At 43.3% G+C, this 19,173-nt stretch overlaps 1 protein-coding gene across 1 annotated transcript; it reads left to right on the top strand.

Annotated features, from left to right (window-relative positions):
- The first annotated feature begins 1,293 nt into the window (after positions 1-1,293).
- On the top strand, positions 1,294-17,660 carry LOC138299481 (glucose-6-phosphatase catalytic subunit 1-like). Its single transcript, XM_069237747.1, has 5 exons — positions 1,294-2,022; positions 4,573-4,682; positions 10,503-10,611; positions 12,075-12,190; positions 14,352-17,660. Exons 1-5 carry the CDS (start codon positions 1,805-1,807, stop codon positions 14,858-14,860), a joined length of 1,062 nt encoding a protein of 353 aa, XP_069093848.1. The 5' UTR covers positions 1,294-1,804; the 3' UTR covers positions 14,861-17,660.
- The last annotated feature ends 1,513 nt before the right edge of the window (positions 17,661-19,173 follow it).

Genomic DNA, 19,173 nt, shown 5'->3' on the forward strand with positions numbered 1-19,173 from the left:
GGTATTAGTGTAGACCAGAAGGGTTATATATGAACTGACATTACTATATAATATTCAGCGTAACCATATGTCCACCCGCATTCACCTACCTGGACACGGAACGCAGTGTGCTGGTTGGGTTATTCCACATCAGTGAGCTGTAGACAGTAGATTGTATTTGCGATTATATTTCTGGTTTCTGGGATGAGGTGGGTATCTTGGCAATAGTGTCACTCAGTGACATGTGGTTCAATGAAATGTAGCTCTGTGTGAGCATAAAAAGGGAAGATCAAAGACTAAAATTATTGTGGAGAAACGATTATCTACCCAACCGTTCATAAAGCCGATGCCTCTATATAAAGCAAAAGGGTGAAGGATTGAGACATGTCAAATACATGTTTGAAAAAAAATGGTTCATACACGAATGTCCGGTCGTAGGATGACGTTGTGCGGCGGGAGGCCACGTCATGAGGTGCGGTACTCTAGGTAGGTGATAGCCCGGGATAGCAGGCGAGGGGTCACTCCGGTGCCATGCAACACGGGCTGAATTACGCAGGTTGCTTATCGAGGGGTGGAAACTAGAAGTTATTCACTAACACAAGATTAAAACAATAAAATACCTTGGGCACCTGCATCTCAAAACATATCCCACGCCGGCCCTTCATAAGTGCTACTAGTGCAAATTTTTCGACTCTTTAAGTATATTGGTTTTGAAAACAAAACTCAACCATGCAAGCTAGTTACAGGCCAATATACAGGCTAATAATATAATTAGACAAAAAAATAATAATGGTATTTTTTTTTGTGACGATTAATTAAAAGCATTGCACTCCTGCGTGGTTCATTATACAGTATCACAATTAAATATGAATAATATTCAGGATGGGAAGTCAGAGTGAAAACTATGGAAACAGAAGGGCTGTTACTTCATTACTAAAATATATATATATATATTCTAGCTTAGATGAATAATTAGTCTATACTTTTTTGAGAAACATCGGGCCCTTGAGTAGCTCAAACATCACCTCTACCGGTCTGCAGGCATGGACTTGTTTCGAGGGGAATGGGCACGCGGGGGAGTCACTGACGTCGGAGGAAGAGGCCGCCTGTGATGAACAATTGAAAACTGGGCGTGCAGACGGCGTGCACACGGCGTGCGCAGCACAGGGTCAGTCACCTGACGTTTCTCGGTATTCTCCCTCATTTCCAACTTCCAGGGTAACATGAAACTGCTGAGCGCTTGTCAACAATATGTTGCTTGGGGGGGAAGTTCTTTGGGTCGAAGGTCAAAGCCTCAGACTGTGTATATAAGAAGGGAACACTGCAGAGCTGCCTGGAGTGCACGAGAGCCTGGGTGAGAGGGACCGAGTTGTGTGCACTGGGATTAGCGGAAAGTGCCAGTTAGGGCCAGGAGGGAATACAAAAACAAGAGGAAGCTGGGAATTTAGGACGTGCGAGGAGTAAAACTAGAGGGATTAGGGATTTAAGACAAACTGCGAGTAGAGGAGTTTTTGTGTCAGTACTACAGTTAGGAAAAGTAGGAATTTAGACGCGCTATTAGGAATAAGCAGGAATTTATAAAGTGTGAGTACCAGGCTAGGAAGAAGAACGAATTTAAAAAAAATTGTGAGTACAAGCAAAGAAAGAAAGCAACAATTTCAAACGTGGAAGAACGTCATAAAGAAAAACAGCAATTCATAATATTTTAGTGTAGGAAAAAGTTGAGTGGGAAATTCAGACTTCTGAAAAGAATAAGGGGGAATAAGAATTTGGAACCTGCGAGTACAAGGACAGGGGAAACAGGTTTTTAGAAGGAAAGGGGGCCATGGACCTCCTCCACGACTCCGGGGCCAAGATGGTGCAGTACCTCCAAGTGAACTACAAGAGCTCCCAGGACTGGTTCATGTTCGTCTCCTTCGCCGCTGACCTCCGCAACACCTTCTTCGTCTTCTTCCCCATCTGGTTCCACCTGTGCGAGGCGGTGGGCATCAAGCTCATCTGGGTGGCCGTGATCGGAGACTGGCTCAACCTCGTCTTCAAATGGTGAGTACCAGTTCGGGGTCTGTGGTGGGCTGTTGTAAACCAAGAGAAGCTGGCGGGGTGGCTCAGTGGCGTAATGCACTTGTAAAATATGTCTGTGCGTAACATTTAAGACAAGAACGTGAAACCTGACTGAGCTCGCCCCATGGGGTGGGTTGCAGAGCTCGCATATTTAAATCCTAGATAGACCAACTCAGCCTTTCAACATCCACAGGTGGACAAAATGAGCACCATTTAAATGGGTGTTAAGTGACAGACCGTTCTGTTCGTGGGTAAAATGCTTATTATAAACAATGTGAAGCTAAAAAAATGTCAGCTATGGGATCTGAGGGGTGCAATGACATAGAGTGTTTTTCCCCTGATACCACAATTAGCTAAAATAGAGGAATTTGGATTATAAACCGTCTCGTGTACTTTCAAACAGTGACGTCGAGCCTTGAGTTTCTTGTGCCACTTAAACGAGTCCAACCAAAAGGCCACAGTTTTGGGGTCAATTGGAAGACTCTCGCTATAATATGTGTGTGTGTGTGTGTGTGTGTGTGTGTGTGTGTGTGCGCGCGCGCGCACCAGTCGTTGCACGAACATTGCACACACGAGGCACTGTACAAACAACAGCCTACGCTGAGACAGGATCACATGCAGTCACTGCCGTGCCTCCCATGCAGATTTCATTTTATGACAAAGCCAAGTCTTGCGTCGCACCCATCAGGAATACACTCGTGTCCTGCCCTTTTACATACACTAAATATTTAATAGTAATCGCTTTACATATACAATCTTTTCATATGGTTGGAGACCTGGCATCACGTCGCGTGTTATCGACCTACTCGCTGTCTCTACTCAATGTGTTTCCTTCTGTACACAACTCCAGGCAGATTTGTAGGGAAAGTGTATTTTCTCACTACTGACTGCTTCCGACGGTGAAAGCTTCAGTAATGTCTAAACAACCAGGCGGTTCCGATCAGAAACCGTCACATTTTTGTCCAAAAATGTCAAACCACTTTCGCTTGTAACTTTCGGAAAACTTGAGATGTCTTTGTTTGTGGAAATGACAATTCAGACAACGGCAGGTACTAGTGGCTTGCCTCAAATCACACGGCTTGTACAGTGGTGGCCAGGACTGGGGCACTGTTTTGCTTAAAACATACACAAAAAACATCGCCCAGCAGCTGTGTTGCGGGGATGCTCTGAGACACTAACGAAATTATATTTTGGCTGCTGCGCGCTCCCATTGTCCTGTGAGGGGGCATTTTAAGGTAATTTACTATAATCTACAACCTTTTATGGCCATTGTGGTGTCAACATATTACCGCCCGTTTAATCCAGTGATGGAGACCGCCCTGTTTCAAAAGAAGTTCCTAATGACGAGGGATTTACAATATTCGATCCATTGAAATGCTAGTGTTTTGGGGACATATGTCAATCCACAAAACCCCTTCCCTCCATCTTGTCTCCGCCCTTTCTCTCGACTCTCGCCTACTTTCTTTTTGCGTCTCTCATTTTCCCCTCATCGCTTTTAGGCACCTACTGAGGTCCATAAAGCGCTAAATTCGATACCGTCCACATCTCGATTTCTTGAGAATACTCATCCACGGACAGCAGACATGGACCAGTCTGCCAGTAACATCCTAAATATTCGGATGCTCTCCCCTCAGTCTGTGCCCTGAGCCTCTGACGCAACCCTTAAGATTACCACAAAAAAAAAAATGAAGCATATTCGGTTGTCACGTGGTCATGTTTTGCTTTATTGCAGGTCATTGCTCGGGGATGTGTAAAAGATTTGCTGGGCTAAGAGAAAAGGATGCGGAGTGCATGGGGTCTGTGCGCACTTCCTGCGCCCTGCGCTGCCTAAGGTTAGCGAGAGGCACCCCAGGAAGGAAGCAGGCAAAAAACAGTCAGCGAGCGCTCCCCGGTGGCCGAGGAGGCAAACTGAGGCTCATTCAAATTATCCGAGGTGGAGGATAGCGTTTACTTAAATCCCTCCGAAAATACTTGAAACGCTCGTTAAGGTCCATAATGTCCGTCAGAAGGATTTCTGGGAAGATATGACGTGCCAGGGTTTGCAGAATGCTGGCAGCGGATGAATGGCGAAAAAAACGGAGTTCGTCGATTTTGGCATTAATGCTTAAAAGGACATTACCCATGTCGGGTTACACTGCCGTGTAAAGTCAAGATGCCGAGGTTGGGCTTCGACAAGGCTCATTGCATTGGTTCAAAATTCGACCACGTAGTCCAAAATGTCATGTGCCATGCTTATAAAGATAGCCGACACAACCATCAGTTGCCCCACACACAGCCCTGTGCAATGTGCGAGATTTCCTTAGGAAGCTGCATATGTGTGTGTATGTATGTCTGTGTATTTATCTTTAAATGCATTTTGAAAAAACCGGTTGCAGCTTCATAGTTTCACAAGGCACAACATGAATATACATGAAAACATAAGATAATCAGAAAAGGAATACCAATATAGACAGAAATGTTTAAAATGCACCATAAAATGTAGATTCCAAGTTACTGATCTGTGAGTGATGTCCTGTTTTGTAATTCTCCTAGGATCCTGTTTGGGCAGAGACCGTACTGGTGGGTCCATGACACTGATTATTACAACAACACATCAGCGCCGGTCATCGAGCAGTACCCGGTCACCTGCGAGACCGGTCCAGGTAATTATGGCCAAAATGCTAACTTATTTTAATGTATAACACATTGTGCCTCTGCGACTTTGCAGCTCTGTAAATGTATAGTGCCAACTAATGGTGGTCTTTTTAATGACCGAGAAGAAGGAAAGTCTGAGCTGGCCCTGTTAGGTCCAAACCATTGATCTGCAACACGCATAAAGTTATTTTGCAGGTGCAGTAATCCGCCGAGCTGTTTTACCTACAAGTCTATCCTCATGAGATTTGTAGCTTAAACCAGGCACCATTTGACTTTAGTCTATTTTTTTAAACATGGACGTGTGGTCTCCAGGACTGGGTAGAATGATTCTATATATCTATATTTCGGTCCTATATAAAAACACACACAAAGCATACAAGTCATGTTAAAAATACAATATTTAGGTACCCAAGGCATACATACTTTAAAGCGTCACTATAGGAGAGCTATTGTAAGTACAATTTGTAAGATTTTTGTTGTCAGTGGCTATTTTTCGTGTATTCCGTAGTCAGAAACAATGCCACAAACTAATTTACAGCGCTATGAGAAAGTCTAACAGATTTAAACTATGAGGCATGGCAGAGCTGGGGAGCAGAGTTCATCTGGCCAACCTCTGCTCATAAATACTCCTCGCCTGTCTCCTTGCGTCACAGGGGGCAAGGAGGAAAGCATCCCAATTGTTTATCCCTGTACAACCGTAGAGACAGAGGTCAAAGTTCATAATTTATTACCAGACAGCACCATTTATTTAAGGACAAAACCAGTTTCCTCTGGTTTAGACCACCAGACCCAGCTCATCAAAGAGGTGGACTGGTCTACAGCGAAATCAGGAAACTTGCAGTTTGTGGGGGCTGGTGTGGAGTCAGGACATTAACAAATGCAGTTATATCCATCACACTACTACACATCCAAAAAAGTACAATATATTATAATTTATATTTGATCAATTCGGTCATATGCTAGAATATACATAAACAGACAGGTCATGTAAAATACATAACGTTAAAAAAAAAACTTGATTCAGAAAATCGAGTACTTCAATTAAAGCATTTCTGTAGGGCAATTCATTTATGCACGTTTCCAAAAAAAGAATAATCAAACATTGCATCGTGTTAACTGGAACAAATATATTCCAACTTCAACTTAACACAACTAGTCTATTTAAAATCTCCCCCACAACTCTACATTTGTCATTTCACCACGACAGACAGCACCTAGTGCTCTGAAGTTACATAGCAGTGGTTTGAGCGCTTAATAAACAAGCAAAACAAACAGATACCTCCCAAAAGTGCCGATTTACCAAGAAAGACCCAGTGCGCATGTTTACCGAAAAGACTGGTGGTTAATAACTTGTCCATCACCATGACAGCTTCCCAGACACTCTTGTCAATGACGTAGTGAAATAAGGATGGCTTCCAGACAGTCTTGTTTTTTCATCCAGCAGCGCTAAGCATTCTGGGACATGCAGGTCTGTATCTATAATAAATAAAATCGAACTATACATCCCTGCATACTTAAAGTGTTTCCGAACAAAAAAAACTGTTATGCTCGGCAGGGCGTTTCTTGAGCTAATCCAACCACCATATACATATTAATTGGGCAAATTAAGGGATTTACAAACAATTACCCTCTCAAGTAGACAATAGGAGTGCCCTGTGCTTGGCAACAATAATCGGGCGCCTCCGGCCCAGCCGCAGTGTTCGGAGTTAGGAGATCTGCTATTGCCAGACCAAGGTAGAGAGATTTGTCCTAGTCAAGCTGGGAGCTGATGGTAGGACCCATCACTACTGTGTGTCCCCGGGGTGCCGAACGAGGATGCTGCAGGGACCCTAGAAGGGTTGACATGTGCTGACCACAGATGTGACCTGGGCGACGACCGTGTGACCCCAGCAGTGCTTAATTTGTAAATAAAAAGGTGCCGGTGCCCAAAGCCCTCCTCAAACATGCGGCTGCTGCAATTAAATTTGTGAACACGGAATACTCAGGCAGCGTAATCCTGAAGCCGTCTCGGGCCTCTTCAATCCATATAAAGCCACTCCCTGCCCCTTCAGCTCACCCTTGCAGCTTTCTACTTTATCCCTTTGTAACGCTTTTTCGTTTTTCTCTTTCTCCGTCTTTCCCATAAGGGTCTTTTGCTCGCAGCAAATGTTTGAGGCAGAATAATAAGCTCCGGCCCGCAAAGATAAGTGCCAGTGCTCAGCACCGGAAACAACAAGCACAAATTAAACACTGGACCTCAGTGCTTTTCAACTTGGTGCGGGGGACAGCTGGCTATGGTTGCCTTTTCGACCCTAATGATCAGGTTATTTTGAAGGTTTCCTAGATTTCACAGGGTTATAGGGAGACAGTTAAGCCAGGACTGCTATAAAGTATGAGTTTTTGATTGGATACATTTTTAATACATCTAATTCTCCTTGCCCAGGCCTTAGGCACCGAAAGACTCTTTGGTTGACCATGTCTGGGTATTTTCTGAGGCATTATTTGCCGCCATTCACTGGAGAAGCCCCTGGTAGGCCAGTGTAGGACTCCGGCAATGAGAACCTTGAGCCTTAGATGCTCGAGCTGTCAGGCAGCTCCATTTTGATGCCCCTCCAGAAAGGCAAGACGTTGGCGTGAATGACCCAGATACTGACATAGCCAAGAAAGGGGGATCCCAATCTGCAGTTTCTCCAGGCGTCTTACATGGTGCAGTTTTAATCAGAGTTATGATAACCTACTTACTTGTAGTGTTCTACAGTGTGGTGCAGACTCATCAGGTTAGCAGAATGCTTTTCGGGAAAAGGAAATACACAATTTAAATGAACAATATAACAACATAAAGAGAAGGCACAATCTTTGTGAGACAACTCCACAGGTCGTCTTTTCTGGGTTCTGCTTTCGAGGCACCTGTTCTTGAGTGTACAGTGGCACTATGTGGACAACATCGAATGTCTAACAGCAAAAGTCTCGACTTTTCCCCTTGAGAGATCAGCCTGTCGATAGTTCAAACTGGGAAATGCTGCTGAAAGAGTAACTGGGTTACGAAGGGGTTATCAGTGTTCTTTTATTTTTCTGCGTGTTTTCTTTTAAATTTTAAATTGTTTTGCAGAGGTTTTCTCTACACACTTATATGTAGCTAAAAGATCCTCACACTATTTTTTTAATTGCAAATCTTCGCACATCTGTTAGTAAGTATCAGTTTTATAGCGCTATGTTTTGTAGAATGGCCGGTCGGCGTTAGCATCTGTCTCGCAGTCTGCGAGTTGCTGACTAGCAGATCGACCCCGCGGCCTGAAGGCTTAAGGAGGACAAAGGTACTGATTACACAACCGGTTGATGGACGCAATAAAAGGCTTGGCTTTATGATAAATTCAAGCCCTGATAAAGCCTGCAGGAGGTTAACAGTAGCCAGGCGAGCGAAGGTGTCAAGGAGCAGAGGGACATGACCAGAGCTTTAATTGGGCAGGTACTCTCTGGTGCTGAGTACCGGCACCAGTGGCGTAACAAAGGCTCCTGCGGTGCGGAGGGGTGGAGGAGGGTTGGGCTACAGGGGCCCCCTGAGCATGGTACACTGTGCACTGCGCGAGCAGCAGGCCCCTGACTGGATCCGGGGGGAGGGGGGCCCCTGAAGGTACTTTGCAGGGAGACCCCCTCAAGTTTCGTTACGCCACTAACCTGCACTTCTGTCATTTGAAAGGGGGAGTACTTGCACTTGTCAGCACCACTGCAGTACTTTTAATAGAAGAGCGCCAACACTTTACTCTAAATCAGTGGTTCCCAACCTGTGGTCCGGGGACCACTAGGGGTCCACAAAGCCTCCTCAGGGAGTCCGCAACTGCTTAGAACATCGAATAATATTAACAGATTAGGGCGCATATTTATACTTTTTTAGCGCCACATTTGCGCCGCTTTTTAACGCAAAAGCGGCGCAAACTTACAAAATACGATTGTATTTTGTCAGTTTGCGCCGCTTCTGCGTAAAAAAATTATGCAAATGCGGTGCTAAAAAAGTATAAATATGGGCCTAGGTCTCCAGATTCCAGTAATGACTCAGTAGGGGGTGCCCCAGATTCCAATAATGATTCAGTGGGGGTCCCCGGGTTCCAGTAATGATAAAGTGGGGGGTCCACAGAAGTCAAAAGGTTGGGAACCACTGCTCTGAATAGTATCTGCACTTCTGCATTTCCATTTAAAGCACTGGAGAAGACAAAACAACTGAATTAAATGTCACCAAGTGCCACACTGTCATATAGTAACAAGGGAGGAATGAAGTCTGAATTTGCATTAAAGATGCTGCTGGAACCCTAAACTATATGCATGGGTCGCAGGATTATTCAAAGCAGGTGCACATTTTCTTGACCAGCACTTTCCTTCAAACTATTGCCTTCAAATATGCTAGTCTGTTGTATTTTTGGCGGTTTTATATAGTGAATTTGACACAATGGCATTAGAATGATTTAAATGACGTTTTTGCAAGAGAGCCTTGCAGTACTACATTTTTCCCAGGCACAAGGAAATTTACACAAAATCACATTATGTTGAATTGTTGGAGTCTGGCTTCCCAATTCTAAAGTCGGCAGCTCTCGCTGTTAGGCCACATCCCCCTACTCCCAATAAGTCCAAATGAACTGATACAGGACTACAATATCAAGAATGCAATGATGTGATATTCTCAGGACTTGACTCTTACCTGTCAACTCTCTCGCATTTGGTAGGTTGTGCCCGCATTTCACTTCTATTCACTGCAAGAGAAAAAAAGCCTCCATAGGCCCTTATTACGAGTTGCTTGTTATATTCCAACCATACCTAAACTTCTGTTTAGGCATGGGTTGGAATTATGAGCTTGCAGATATTTATTGCATCCAATAGCTATCGGATGTGTTAAATAACTCAACCATTGTTAAATTTCAACAGATTTGCCAAGAAGGGAAAAGCATATAGTATTTACTGCCTCATGCGGATTTTGGTATGATAAAAACAAAGGGCCTGTTTTATGAAAGGTGGCGGTGCACTGGGTGCAGAGCCACGTTTTGCACCCCTTAGCGCCCCCTAACGCCACCATGTGTGCACTGTATCTAAGATACAGCACACCATGGCAGTAGTTAGGGGAAGTAGCGTCAACATTTTTCATGCTAGTTCAGAGCTTTGCAGGATTAGTGTCAACAGTCCTGCAAAGGCCATTAAGTCCCATTGAAAACAATGGCATGCCTCCTTTTAACGACCTGCTCTGAGCAGGTGTTAAAAGTGCTGAAATAAATGACACAAATAAACCTTTTACATTTCTTTGTGACAATTCTTCGGCTCCCCTAATGGGGAAACGCCCCCTTTGTATACATTATGCCTGGCGCAGGCATAATGTAGCGCAAAGGGTTACAAAGTGGCGTAATGCATGCATCGCTCTACTTTGTAAATTTGGACCGTGATTTTGGCCTCAATGGTCCACATTAGTGTAAAATAAAATGACGTTAATGTGCCACATGGAGACTCTAGGAGTTCTTAAATCAGCCCCAAAACTGCATGTAATTCCCCGCAAACTTGTGAAAGGCGCTATTTATCGCACCCAATAAATAACGTACCCCATGGTATCATTATTTGTCATGTGTGATAAATAGCACCTATACTCAGAATCAGGCTCATAGACTTTAATGACAATAACAGCTTTTCAAAGTAAATCACCCTCCATGGGGACCTCATTCGGGATGGTAGATATGTCAGAACATGGATTTTGTTCTTTCAAGTACACAATATGATTGTGATTTTCCTGACCATTCGAAATAGAAACAAATGTTCCTCTGCAATTCCCATAGTCTGTCGTGTTACCACCTAACTTCATTACTTTCTCCCCGCAGGAAGCCCTTCCGGACACGCCATGGGCGCCGCTGGCGTCTATTACGTCATGGTGACGGCCGTCCTCTCCATCCTTCTTCGGAAAAGTCACGCTGGGTGCTTCCAGAACAGGTAAACGTGGCCAACCAAAGTTGACAACTTTCCTAAGCCCTTAAGAAACAAACGCAAAACATGTTTGCTTGGGTATTATATATAGCGTCACTTTATGGGTAATTTCAGGGTTTATATGCGCAATACTCAAAAATCCTCTGCATTTACAAAGCGAAAATAGACCACGTGCTCTGCAGAGCCAGAGTCCTAAATAATTCGGGTACACGGGTGTAGTTGGATAGCTTAGGAGCGCCATAGATTCTCTTGCAAAGACTCGTTGACCTCCTCATGCCCCTGGTTTCCTCTGGTTGTCCCCACCTCTTAAAGTCGCAGATGATTAAATGGCTAGGTGCAGCCTTCCTCTCTGTTGTCCACCCCTTCCACGCAAAGCCACACATCATATGTAGAGCATGGTGCTGACTAATGGCCTAACGCCGAGGAGAGGTCACACGACGGTGCCTAATTCTAGGCAGGGCCCAGCAAAGCCTTGCAAAGTTTCTGTCTGAATCAATATCTTTGATTTTCAAATGCCAGAGTAGGAGTTACTGATGTTGTCACCTCTAAGTTGTAACAAAGTCATATAATAAAAGTTGGTGTCCTCCAGTAAGTTGCCGAACCAGGCAAGAGCAATGTTGCTTCTGCTACATCAATGCATTTATTGTATGTTTAGATCGCACACAGATGCCAGGCGCTCAACGTCTAGGCATACCCGACGAAAAGGCATACGTTATTTAATTAACACGATTGAAACTATTAAATAAACTCACGTAAATGTAGAGTAACTTGTCCCAACCAACCGAAAAATTCATAAATAAACTCACATTGAAAGACCTCCTAATAAATATAATAGTCCACTGGGGCCTAGCGATTGCTTATGCTTGAAGTCCAAGCAGACGGTGTCTTAATTAGCACATAAATTTGCCACATGTATGTGCGAATATGTGGACCTTGTAACATTGGGATTGTTTTTCTATGAAAGTTTATTTTCATTAGACAGGAGAGCCTGTTCCCTGCCCCCTCCTTTGCAGGGATAAATGGCTCTTGTGTGCGGTGACAGGGTCAGAGACATCAAAGGCACGAGCAGGACACACTGTTCACCAAGAGAAAGTGCAGTAAGACCACCGTGACCTTTGGGGTCACAGTAGGCTCTCTCTTGTCTATGGGAGCAGGGTGTCCCATACATCACGTGCCCCCACCAGCCTGGTTCCCCGTGAACAAAATTAAGGATATGGGTGCGGTCACGGGCCTCACTGTCATTTGTAGAGAGGCCTGGAGTGGCAGGAGGTCAAAGGTCTGCTCCGCTCGTGAAACCCAAACAAAGAGTGTGAGTGTAACTTTGAAACGGAAGCAGACACAGAGCTCGGAATCTTTTAGAACAGATAGAAACGCAGAGTGAACTCCAGAAACCATTTAATGATGTCGCTTCAACTAGTAATCAGGGTCCTGCTTCCCCTTACTCAGCCTTCTCCCCGTTCTCTCCGTAGGTTCCTCCACACCCTCCTCTGGGCGGCATTCTGGGCGGTCCAGACCTGTGTCTGCTTGTCCAGGGTATTCCTGGCCGCCCACTTCCCCCATCAGGTGATCGCTGGAGTCATAGCAGGTGAGTCGCCTCTTCTACAAGCTGGGAGAATAGCCCAGTAACCGGGGCACTGGCAGCAAAGACGTGGGCCAGCACCGTATTTGCGTCGTTTTTTTTACACAAACTCGGCGCAAACGTACAAAATACAATTATGGCCCATATTTATACATTTTAGCGCCGGAACTGTGTCGTTTTATTTTACCCAAAATCGGCGCAAACTTACAAAATACAATTGTATTTTGTAAGTATGCGCTGCTTTTGTGTAAAAAAAATGGCGCAAATGCGGCGATAAAAAGTATAAATATAGGCCTATATTTTGTAAGTTTGCGCTGCTTTTGTGTAAAAAAATTACGCAAATTCAGTGCTAAAAATGTATAAATATGGGCCGTGGTGGTGTTGTGATGTAATGTAGCACTTGTATAGTGTTTTGCTATGTGTACAACATATACCCTACGGGTTTCAAACATGTTGAGTCCAGTGCTTAATTTGTAAAAGAATGAGTGCCCGAGCCCACAGCTCTGCTCAGACTCTCTCAGCCGGCGCTATTAAATGTCGGCATGCCAAATATGAGCCTGGGTAGCCACGAATCCACCTCATGCCTTTTTAGTCTACAGCCAGACACTCATCGCCCCTCATTCTCGCTTTTGCTGGTTTCAGCTTTCTCTGTTTTTGACAGGTTTTCCGTCTTTTTCTTCCCTCCTTCCTGTGTGTTTTTCTCTCTCTTGCTCTCTGTAAATGTCCAATAAGGTAAAATAAGTGCTGGTCTCCAAAGCACTGTTGTAGATTCAGCCTTTTATTCCAGTGTCAATGGCAACTTTGTGCAGCCTTGATTTTGAAAAAAATTTGGCCTTAGCATTAAATCCGAGCCGCTTTACTCAACTGAGACAGTTTTCTTACATTTCACTCTACAATTCACATAACAACCAATCCCCGATACTAATCCTATTTGTCTTGTCACATATAAAGACCGTTCAGCAATGCCTCCCTTGTAATATACTATTACTCCAACTTAAATATTTCTAAAAAGAACCCAACCCACGTGGTTTGAGGACAGGGGTAGGTCCTCCTTCTTCAAAACAAGGGAGAACTACTCCTATTCATAACAAATTCAGCATCACACACAAAAAGACACATTTACGTGTATAGCTCTTTCTATATTTTAAAAAACAGATGTAAATACATTAAATACATATGAGGTGGCTCCAACCAATATATATCAAAGAGTGCTCAAGAAAAAAGTGCTCATGTGTGCAGCAGTTTAAATGAAGGAAGAAAAAATACTGCAGAGTAATATGAGATCCGTTCAGCTGTTCTTTTTCCCACTGAGTCACTGTTGCTACATATAACAAATTACCCATGTCCTAAGGATTTGATTTGGGTGATCCCATTGTTATGTAATATCCCTTGTAAGAAGGCTGAACTCATTAGGAGCCAGATGTACAAAGGTTCCGGTCACAAAAAGTGGTCACAATTTGCAACCAGTCTTTTTGTGACCGTAAACTTATTTGCAAGCTGGCTAATATACTAATAGGAACGTTCACAAAATAAGGATTTGGGTTCCTCCACAATCCAACCTACCTGGTTAATATTAATTAGGTTGGTCGCAAATTGTGACTCACTCCGATTGGATACTGCATCTAAATAAAGAACCTTTTTTTTAATGCTGCCCAGTTTTGGATCCAGGAAAGATACTGCAAGCAGCAGAGTCCAGTTTAAACTTGTCACAATGGTGTTTGAGTCTGTTCAATATTTTGCCCTCCCTATGGAGCTGAGGTTCTACTCAGCTACTTCCCATATTGAATCCTGCAATTCACCAAACTTCACCTTCTTGAAGTAAACAAACCCTCTTGTGTTCAACCTCACTTCTGCTCACTCCATCTACTTGACCCTGCTCAGTGGATGTACTGTTGGTGAAAACTTGGGGACATCCCAGCTCTTTCCTGTGACTCCTGTCTGTCCAACCACACCTCTCAGCTAAATAAACGTGACTGTTCAGATGATTTACCATGTTTACAATGACGCTGGGGCTTTAAGACAATGTTGCATAAGACAGTGTTGCTCCATGTTTCTTACTTAACAGAGGGAAGGCTAGAAGGAAATGTAACTACAAGAACATTTAATCATCGCCTTGTATACCTTATGATTTATTGAACATAAATTAACAGTGTTTCCATTTGCAAAGGTATGGCTGTGGCTGAGGCATTTGACCACATCCCCGCCATCTACAAGACAAGCCTGAAGAGATACCTCTACACCACCCTCTTCCTCTTCGCCTTCGCCCTTGGGTTCTACCTTCTTCTGAAAGCCCTGGGTGTGGACCTTCTTTGGCCAATGGAGAAAGCCAAGCGCTGGTGCTCCAAGCCCGAATGGATCCACATCGACACCACCCCCTTTGCCGGCCTGCTCAGGAACCTGGGGATCTTCTGCGGCCTGGGGCTGGCTCTCAACTCACGTATGTACCAGGAGAGCTGCAGAGGGAAACAAGGGGCGCAGGTCACTTTCCGTCTGTACTGCATCATCTCCTGCCTCATCGTCCTTCACCTCTTTGACATCTTCAAGCCACCAACAAAGGTGGAGCTGCTGTTCTACGTGTTGTCCTTCTGCAAGAGCGCAGTGGTGCCACTTACTGCCGTTGGGATCATCCCTTACTGTGTAACTCTGCTTCTAAAGGAGGAAAAAAAGATATTATAATCGGGACACAGAAGTACTAATATATTCCATTTTTTACAGCCTCTACGTTGGTAGAGACATAGAATTCGGAAACCTCAGTGCATCCTATTTAATGACAACCGACTCTTTGACTTCAAGCTTTCTAGGGCTCTTTACGAATCTGGTTTGGAGTGCTACAACCTGAGGTGCTATATTGTGTTTTGCTGAATATTTATTTAGTGTTTTATGGCACTCCAAGGCCCGATTGAAGAGCCAAGGAGGAACAGGAGAGTGTAAGTAGGGGCCACAATACAGTGGTTAATGAAAGAGCCTTGTTGATAAGGTGTCCCTCAAACCCTCTCGGATCTCTCTCGGTAGAGATGGAGTGATTAGTCTGGAACCTGCCTGAGCTGTCTGCCCAACAGGTAAGGAAAGATGGAGCAGCACATGAGATGGAGTGGGGCAGGACAGGTGAAGGGCAACAGGTTACGAAAGGAGGATTCAACCAGAGGGAGGAGCGGCAGTGAGAGAAATCAAGCTAAGGCAGTCCCCCTCCACAAAGCCTGCAGTTCATCTTGGCATGCAGTCTCACACAAATTGATACACTTACTTGTGGAATAACAACTCAAGGGGGCTTTGTATCATTAGATTAAAGTGTAGGAGCCATTCATCAACATTGGATGCTATTAGGAATTCTGCAACTCAAGTAGAGGAGTCGGAATTATGTTAGTGAACTTTACTTTATCAGAAGTAGAGAAGTAGTCACTACCCATCGACAGTAAGTGTAAATGGAAGGTTAGCTCCTTCCCTCTGTATGGGGTGTAGAGACCTCCTCACAAACAGGGCTTCTACTTCTTAATGTGAATCCCTACTAGTGTTATCCCTTTGAATCATCAAAACCTTTATGTGTTTTTCTGCCACAGGAGTATTTCGGAGATAGGCACTAGGTGCTTCCACCTCTAGACAACATTGGACTGCAGTAAAGCATTTTAAATCCTCTACAGAGAATCTACCTCATGAACACGGATGACTTCATGGTTGTGTCTTTAGGCAAAGATCCACCAGACAGCTGCCAAAATATGTCTTGGCTTAATAGTCCATGTCACTTGGTAACTGAAAGTCCAGTTATTATTCAGGTCATCCAGTCATCCCTGCAAAAGACTCCACTGTGGAACTCCATCGATAAGCACACTAATTCCAGACTGGGGCCTGATTTACAGATGGGTGATCATATAGTATTCACCAGAAGTCACCCACCTTCTCTGCACCCCACCTCCATTCAGAGGTGGGAAGGACTACTTTGTTTCCGACACCAGAGCCTCAACAGGCTCAACTCAAGGGCTCACATTTGCTGCAGGCCTACTGCCAAAGACCACCATTCTCAATGTGTCGAAAGGCCCGCCTATTTACACAAGGCTCTCAGTATTTTTCTTGCCCCAAGCACATGCAGGAAAAACCCATTTGCAAAAAACAAATGTTGTTATTTATAAGCTGTTATACTGTGAACAAGTTCAGCACTACCATATCTGAAGCAACCTCACTAGTTGCATTAGTGCTCCAATTGTGTACTACATTTAAATAGTTATTTTTACAAACATTATACTCACAATGTCAGTATATTTGTATTGTATTTTTTAACTTCCGGACAAAATCAAAACTAAGGTTAAGCAATATCCATAGGCAGTATATATAAATAATATCACCAAAAAAGTGTTAGGTACTCCTCTTGGAACCACAACTTGAACCAGAGCCAAATACATTAAACTTTCCCCCCTCCTGTTCTACTCACCTCAGCCACACTTCCCCTGAGAGGTCACAGCACACACCCATATAACTGTAATTCAATAGTGTTTTTAAAAAAAAAGACATCCAGTGAAGAGAAAGAATAGTTCTCTTTGCCCAATCCTGCATCACTAACACTCACCAACAATAACCTTTCTAGAATGTTCCTATGTTTGATGACGTCACCTTAGGCTTTGAGACATATTGTGACAAGATTCACAGAATAGCCATTTAAATCCTCAAAGATGATTGTGTACAATAAGAAATACACACAACAAGATTCCCAGAATTGTCATTTAAATCCCCAAAGAGGATTGTGTACAGTAAGAAATACACACAATGCCTACAACAGTATGTGGGATGAATATGACATTACATTTCTCATGAGGCTGATATTACAAAAGAAATCTGCGTTCTCTGGAGTTCAGTTTTAGCATGAGTCATCAACTTAGCAATATAGGTAATTTCTGTTGCAAATTAAAAACCTACCAGTTGGCACTCTTATACCTCGAATGTCACAAGAGTGTCATATGTCTCCATGTCACGTCTCCCATGTTCTCTGGTAATCTGTCAACCTCTGAAAAGCGTCCTCGTAGTTAGGAAGTGATCTCTGTATGTCCACAGCATACAGAATGCAAAGGCTGAGGTCTGGAGCTTCAAAGAAGGATATTTTGATACAAAGTTAAAAAAATTAAGTTTTAGCGAATGAAAATAAACTGGAAGTTAAAATGTGTCTGTAACATTCCACTGCTTTAGGTTAAACAGTCAGCAACTAATCTGATTGCATAGGAAACAACTGCAGCCTGAGAAGCTGAAGGTTAAACTCCTCCTTTACAATTCCACCCATGCCCCCAAGACTAGACAGCCATTGTGTTCAGTGTCTACAGCACACAAAACCCGGTAGCTGTTGTATGAAGGGAAGTAGCTCATTGGACAAAATGACAATTGCAGAAATTTTTCCCAGGATGCCCTATTAGTGTTTTTTATTTATTTTTTGTAAATATGTTAATGCCTGTAATGTAAGCTGTACTGTACATAAAAAAATCACTACTTTACAAAATCATGTTTCAAAATATATTTTTTTATAAATCTAAATGAGACTATGGAATTTGCAATTAAGGAACGTTGACAAGGTTATGGTTACATTGTATTTTAATTTTCTACCCACCAAATGCCTATCAAATATCCATGATCCCACAAACACACATTTAAAAGTGTATTCTCCCAACAATACTAATCCATTCACTCCGCAAAAGGTTTTTTAATTACAATGACAGTATCTGTTTACCGTTTACACTTTCCCAAGCCACAACTCCTGCTATATCTAACTTTATTGATTGATTTGGAAAAGTTGATGAATGTGTGAGTATAGGCAGACTTGAGATGAGTCTAGCAAAGTGAAAACTTCTATGTTATAAGCTAAACCTGGTCAATAACTTATGGGCTTATTTTAGTTACTCTTTTAGTGTAGTAACAATTCCCTTCTCCATCTACTGTTGAAATGCATCTGTGCCTCAGCTCAAGTCTCTCATTCCCAAATACACTCCCACCATCACTTGTTTCACTTTTAAATACCTGAAAGTCGCACTATCTTTATCACCATCCATTACCATTTAGTATATGTTATCTATCTCCCCCAAAATTTAAACCAGTATTAATTCAGGGGTGATTTCATTGTTGCTATATTCAGGCAATCCTAACTGTAAGCCATTCATTGCCTTGTGAATTTTCACAATGCTGTTATGTACTCACAGCACATCACTCGCAGCAAAGGGACAGTTATTATCACAGCTGACTCAGGGATGGTGAAATGTTTATCCCTTCTTGGTGTTTGCTGGTCAGATCATTCTTCTATTCTATTTGAAATCCTGAATGGCACTGCATTATCATCTGTCGAACCCCAAATGTGGAAAGCCTGGTCCCATCCCATGAAATATGAGATACCTTCCACTCTTGAGGGCCTCCTCCATCCTCCACCAGATCAACAGCCTAACACTTCCACCTCAATAAAGATTACAATACCATAAAATCATTAGTTAACTTTGAACATTTATGAAAGAGAAAAGTTTGACCTGATTCATAGATTCCCTTTACAAGAAGAGAAATTCTTAAGGTAGCAACCATTTGGCGACTTGTAAAACCCCTTCTGTTGCAAGACAGCATAAAACCATTTAGAGAGTTTTAAGTGCTCTTCTGACCATCAAAACCAACTTCATACAGATTTTTTTTACATTTCCCCCGACTCTGCCAGCTCTTTATTCAATTACATCCATTCAGTCCCACCCCTCCTCGCACTACCTTAGCACATCCTTCAGTATCCAAGTGCAACAAGTTTCTTTGTTGGTGACTGACCCAACATATTGTCTCATAAACATAATTTTTAAGATGAGAACATGCAGAGTAGAGTTTAGATGGAGTTTATTTGCACAAGAGTAAATAGAAGTGGCTTTCCGTAGCTTGCAAACTCCTTGCTGGGGTGGGGCTACATCCCCCAGCACCACGCTCGGCCTGCAGTTAAAAGTGGGGCCGCCGCACAATTCACACTGCAGTAGCACCTGAAAGCACTTTTCCAC

The sequence above is a fragment of the Pleurodeles waltl genome, chromosome 6 (assembly GCF_031143425.1).
Source record: "Pleurodeles waltl isolate 20211129_DDA chromosome 6, aPleWal1.hap1.20221129, whole genome shotgun sequence".
In the NCBI taxonomy this organism is placed as follows: Eukaryota; Metazoa; Chordata; class Amphibia; order Caudata; family Salamandridae; genus Pleurodeles; species Pleurodeles waltl.

Excerpts from the sequence above, each read along its gene's own strand:
- LOC138299481 (XM_069237747.1), top strand. The coding sequence starts at position 1,805 with ATGGACCTCCTCCACGACTCCGGGGCCAAGATGGTGCAGTACCTCCAA. Across the intron at positions 10,612-12,074 it reads GCTGGGTGCTTCCAGAACAG|GTTCCTCCACACCCTCCTCT; the intron begins GTAAACGTGGCC and ends TTCTCTCCGTAG. Across the intron at positions 12,191-14,351 it reads GATCGCTGGAGTCATAGCAG|GTATGGCTGTGGCTGAGGCA; the intron begins GTGAGTCGCCTC and ends CCATTTGCAAAG.